This window comes from Myotis yumanensis, unplaced genomic scaffold (assembly GCF_028538775.1).
Source record: "Myotis yumanensis isolate MYYU_CA2020_CCGP unplaced genomic scaffold, mMyoYum1.0.hap1 SCAF_24, whole genome shotgun sequence".
Classification (NCBI taxonomy): domain Eukaryota; kingdom Metazoa; phylum Chordata; class Mammalia; order Chiroptera; family Vespertilionidae; genus Myotis; species Myotis yumanensis.
The window spans coordinates 10,454,537-10,460,850 of record NW_027223775.1 but is presented as its reverse complement, the minus strand read 5'-3'; the positions used below and the strand labels follow the sequence as shown (position 1 = coordinate 10,460,850).

Here is a 6,314-nt window from a genome sequence, read left to right as displayed (position 1 = left end):
ACAGACACAGACACACACACACACACTCACACACAGACACACACACAGATACACACACACACAGACACACACACACACACACACACACACTCACACAGACACACACAGACACACACAGACACACACACACTCACACACACTCACACAGACACACACAGACACTCACACAGACACACACACAGACACACACACAGACACACACACAGACACAGACACACGTAGGGAAGCTGTGCCCTGCGGACACCAGGCTCACACAGACACACACACACACACACACACACCAAACAGACCGTCGAACACGTCACCCGCACACCCATTCTTGTGCTATTTCTCTTTGTTTTTGCAAGTGGACGTCACCCCCCTAAGATGCACGAATTCGTCAGAAACTGGGCTATTTCCCCATTTTTTCCTTTCTTTTTGAATCCTCCCCTAAGGATATTTTCCATTGATTTTTAGAGAGAGCGGAAGAGAGACAAAAAGACAGAGAGAAACGTCGATGTGAGAGACACACCTCGACGGGCTGCCTCCCGCACGTGCGCCCCGACCAGGGCCCGGGGCCGGGGGAGAGCCTGCCACCGAGGCCCGTGCCCTTGGCCGGATTCGAACCCGGGACCCTTGGGTCCACAGGCCGACGCTCTACCCACTGAGCCACACCGGCCGGGGCGGACACAGGATTTTGAACGAACAGCACCAGCCATCTATTCGCTAGAAAAATCGTCCAACGCTCAGCTCGACTGGGGAATCCGCCACCGGCCTGCGGACTGCAGGGTCCCGGGTTCGAATCCCGGTCAGGGCACATGCCCAGGTTGCGGGCTGGGTCCCCAGTGGGGGGCGTGCAGGAGGCGGCCGATCCATGATTCTCCCTCATTACCGATGTCTCTCTCTCTCTCTCTCTCTCTCTCTTCCTTCCTCTCTGACATCAATAAAAATATATTTTAAAAAAATAATTAAAATAAATAAAATTCAACCCTTTCCTTCTGGGTTCAAGACCGGACGTTACCAGGTAGATGTGACGCATGGAGGATGTCAGCGAGAGGAGGCCAAGGGACACTGGCTGCACCAAGAGCTGAGAGACGCATAGCAGCTGATAAAACCATAAAATAAATAAAAACGCACCCACCAGCCTCTGAGGGCTTTGTTCCGAAGACAACAGATTCCTGAGGAATACGGTTTTTTTTTTTTATTCATTTCTGCTCATCCTCCCCCGAGGATATGTTTCCACTGGTTTTTAGAGAGAGACAGAGAGAAGAGAGAGGGAGAGACGGAGAGAAACATGGATGTGAGAGAGAGACACCTCGATGGGTTGCCTCGGCCACCGAGGTCCGTGCCCTGGACCGGGATTCGAACCCGGGACCCTTGGGTCCGCAGGCCGACGCTCTACCCACTGAGCCACACCGGCCGGGGCCTGAGGGAGGAATCTGAAAGCTAAGCAGCACCGGCTCTGGGTCCTGTGGCTGCTCGGTGCCTGTCCTATAGTCTTTCACGCCCCCCCCCCCCCACACACACACATACACACACACATGCGTGTGCACGCGTGTACACACACCATCCGTGGTTATCACCAAACACGTTCAGTTCGAGCTTGTCCAGCGGAGTCTCTGGGGAAACGGCGAGAGGTGCGCACAGTGGGGCCGCACGCGGGAGGACACGGCCGCCTGCTGCCCTACTGTGCGCAGGGCTTCCAGTGGCTCCCGTGACGCAAGGTCCACGCGTGTCCAGCGCCGGCCGATCCCTTCACGTCCAGGCGGGCGAGGGGCCCCGGGGCGTGCGGCCCCCACCCTGTCACACCCGGGAGGCGGCCGACCCTCCGAGGCTGCGTGGACCGACCGCTCCCTGCCCGGCAGCTGCCGCTCCTCCCGTGTCTGGTGGGGAACGGGACACAGGATTGGGTTAGTTTCCTGGGAAGTGGGCAAAACTGTGCCATCATCTATCCCAATAAAAGGGTAGTAGGCTAATTAGACCGGGAGACCGTCCGGACGTCCTTCCGGACAAAGCCATGGCGGCGGGGCCGAGGCAGAGGCGGTTAGGGGCGATCAGGCCAAGACCAGAGGGCAGTTGGGGGCGATCAGGCCGGCAGGGGAGGGCAGTTAGGGGCGATCAGGCCGGCAGGGGAGAGCAGTTAGGGGCGATCAGGCCGGCAGGGGAGGGCAGTTAGGGGCGATCAGGCCGGCAGGGGAGAGCAGTTAGGGGCGATCAGGCCGGCAGGGGAGGGCGGTTAGGGGCGATCAGGCCGGCAGGGGAGGGCGGTTAGGGGCGATCAGGCCGGCAGGGGAGAGCAGTTAGGGGCGATCAGGCCGGCAGGGGAGGGCAGTTAGGGGCGATCAGGCCGGCAGGGGAGAGCAGTTAGGGGCGATCAGGCCGGCAGGGGAGGGCGGTTAGGGGCGATCAGGCCGGCAGGGAAGGGCAGTTAGGGGCGATCAGGCCGGCAGGGGAGGGCGGTTAGGGGTGATCAGGCTGGCAGGGGAGGGCAGTTAGGGGCGATCAGGCCGGCAGGGGAGGGCAGTTAGGGGCGATCAGGCCGGCAGGGGAGGGCAGTTGGGGGTGATCAGGCCGGCAGGGGAGGGCAGTTAGGGGCGATCAGGCCGGCAGGGGAGGGCAGTTAGGGGGCGATCAGGCCGGCAGGGGAGGGCAGTTGGGGGTGATCAGGCCGGCAGGGGAGGGCAGTTAGGGGCGATCAGGCCAGCAGGGGAGGGCAGTTGGGGATGATCAGGCCGGCAGGGGAGGGCAGTTAGGGGCGATCAGGCAGGCAGGTGAGCGGTTAGGAGCCAGTGGTCCTGAATAGAGAGAGGGACGTCCCAGATTGGAGAGGATGCAGGCCGGGCTGAGGGACAACCCCCCCCCCCACCCCTGTGCACAAATTTTGTGCACCGGGCCACTAGTAATAATAACAACACCGAAGAAACAAACCATTGTTGGAATCTTTTTTTTTTTTTTTAAAGGATTTTCTGTCTTAAAAATTGAGCCCTGACCGGTTTGCTCAGTGGATGGAGCGTCGGCCTGCAGACTGAAGGGTCCCGGGTTCGATTCCCAGTCAAGGGCATGTACCTGGGTTGCGGGCACATCCCCAGTAGGAGGTGTGCAGGAGGCAGCTGATTGATGTTTCTCTCTCATCGATGTTTCTGACTCCCTCTCCCTCTCCCTTCCTCTCTGTAAAATTATCAATAAAAATATTTAAAAAAAAACATTTTTTTTGGAATGGATGGGGCTGGCATTGGTTAATCAAAGGATTCCCGTTCCAGGCGTCCGATGCGATCATACATCGTCTGTTTAGTGCGCTAACCTCGCTGCTTTTTATTATCATTTAAAATATATTTTTATTGATCTCAGAGAGAAAGCGAGAGAGAAGCATCCATGATGAGAGAGAATCATGGACCGGCCGCCTCCCGCACGCCCCCTACTGGGGATGGAGCCCGCCACCCGGGCCTGTGCCCTTGACCGGGAATCGAACCCGGGACCCTTCAGTCCTCCGGCCGACGCGCTACCCACTGGGCAACACCATCTGGGGCCTGGCTGTTTTTTTTTTTTTTTTAAATAAAGACTGCACAGACGTACCCGCTGGGGCGGCGGCCGCCCTCAGAAATTCTTGAATGCCTCCAGGTCTTTGGGGGACGCCGGGGGTGCTGTGTTCCAGTCGTTCTCAGGATACGCCTCGAAGTTGGAGGTGTCGCCCTCGCCGCGCACCTTGGGCACGATGGGGGGCTGGGGGGGGAGTCGGCCGAGGGAGGGGGTGCGGTTAGATTAGACGGAGGAGAGGGTGAGGCCGGGGGGAGGGCGGTGGGTGGGCGGGAGGGGACCGAGCAAGGACTTTGCATACGTTTGGGCATCAGCCATGGACACAGGCAATAATAGGGGGCGGTGAGGGCCTGGGGAGGGGGTGGGGGGGGGGAGCTGGAGGCGGTCGGCGGGGTTAAGAAGGAGACATACACCGACCGGCCACATGATGATGGCCACCCCAGCAGTCCTTCACGGACACGTCCAAAAATACTATCTATCTGTCCATCCTATCAACTATCTGTCTATCTATCTATCTCTCTATCTATCTATCTATCTATCTATCTATATCTATCTATCATCTATCTATCATCTATAATCTATCTATACCTATCATCTATCTATCTATCATCTATCTATATTTGTCATCTATCATCTATCAATCTATCTATCATCTATCATTTATGTATCTATCCATCCTATCATCTATCTGTATCTATCACGTATCAATATCATCTATCTTTAATCTATCTATCCATCCATCCATCTAATCATCTATCTATCTATATCTATCATCTATCTATCCATCCTATCATACATCTATATCTACATCTATATCTATAGCTATCTGTCATGTATCTATATCTATCTATCTATCTATCTATCTATCTATCTATCTATCTACCTATCTATCCATCCATCCTATCATCTATCTATCTATCTATCTACCTATCTATCCATCCATCCTATCATCTATCTATACCTATCATCTATCTATATCTATCATACATCTATATCTACATCTATATCTATAGCTATCCATCATGTATCTATATCTATCTATCTATCTATCTATCTATCTATCTATCTATCTATCTACACTGAGTGGCCAGAATATGATGGCCACCCCATCAGTCCTTCATGGACACGACCAAAAATACTATCTATCTGTCCATCCTATCAACTTTCTGTCTATCTATCTATCTCTCTATCTATCTATCTATCTATCTATCTATCTATATCTATCTATCTATCATCTATCTATCATCTATAATCTATCTATACCTATCATCTATCTATCTATCATCTATCTATATTTGTCATCTATCATCTATCAATCTATCTATCATCTATCATTTATGTATCTATCCATCCTATCATCTATCTGTATCTATCACGTATCAATATCATCTATCTTTAATCTATCTATCTATCTATCCATCCATCCATCTAATCATCTATCTATCTATATCTATCATCTATCTATCCATCCTATCATACATCTATATCTACATCTATATCTATAGCTATCTGTCATGTATCTATATCTATCTATCTATCTATCTATCTATCTATCTATCTATCTATCTACCTATCTATCCATCCATCCTATCATCTATCTATCTATCTATCTACCTATCTATCCATCCATCCTATCATCTATCTATACCTATCATCTATCTATATCTATCATACATCTATATCTACATCTATATCTATAGCTATCCATCATGTATCTATATCTATCTATCTATCTATCTATCTATCTATCTATCTATCTACACTGAGTGGCCAGAATATGATGGCCACCCCATCAGTCCTTCATGGACACGACCAAAAATACTATCTATCTGTCCATCCTATCAACTATCTGTCTATCTATCTATCTCTCTATCTATCTATCTATCTATCTATATCTATCTATCTATCATCTATCTATCATCTATAATCTATCTATACCTATCATCTATCTATCTATCATCTATCTATATTTGTCATCTATCATCTATCAATCTATCTATCATCTATCATTTATGTATCTATCCATCCTATCATCTATCTGTATCTATCACGTATTAATATCATCTATCTTTAATCTATCTATCTATCTATCCATCCATCCATCTAATCATCTATCTATCTATATCTATCATCTATCTATCCATCCTATCATACATCTATATCTACATCTATATCTATAGCTATCTGTCATGTATCTATATCTATCTATCTATCTATCTATCTATCTATCTATCTATCTATCTATCTACCTATCTATCCATCCATCCTATCATCTATCTATCTATCTATCTACCTATCTATCCATCCATCCTATCATCTATCTATACCTATCATCTATCTATATCTATCATACATCTATATCTACATCTATCTACACTGAGTGGCCAGAATATGATGGCCACCCCATCAGTCCTTCATGGACACGACCAAAAATACTATCTATCTGTCCATCCTATCAACTATCTGTCTATCTATCTATCTCTCTATCTATCTATCTATCTATCTATATCTATCTATCTATCATCTATCTATCATCTATAATCTATCTATACCTATCATCTATCTATCTATCATCTATCTATATTTGTCATCTATCATCTATCAATCTATCTATCATCTATCATTTATGTATCTATCCATCCTATCATCTATCTGTATCTATCACGTATCAATATCATCTATCTTTAATCTATCTATCTATCTATCCATCCATCCATCTAATCATCTATCTATCTATATCTATCATCTATCTATCCATCCTATCATACATCTATATCTACATCTATCTGTCATGTATCTAT

At 48.5% G+C, this 6,314-nt stretch overlaps 1 protein-coding gene across 1 annotated transcript in view; it reads right to left on the bottom strand.

Moving 5' to 3' along the window:
• Positions 1–910: 910 nt before the first annotated feature.
• Positions 911–6,314, bottom strand: part of PRKX (protein kinase cAMP-dependent X-linked catalytic subunit) — a 45,498-nt gene continuing 40,094 nt past the window's right edge. Inside the window, 2 exon segments of the mRNA XM_070402684.1 lie at positions 911–1,862; positions 3,553–3,699. Of these exon segments, the coding sequence (XP_070258785.1) occupies positions 3,574–3,699 (126 nt within the window). The 3' untranslated portion in view covers positions 911–1,862; positions 3,553–3,573.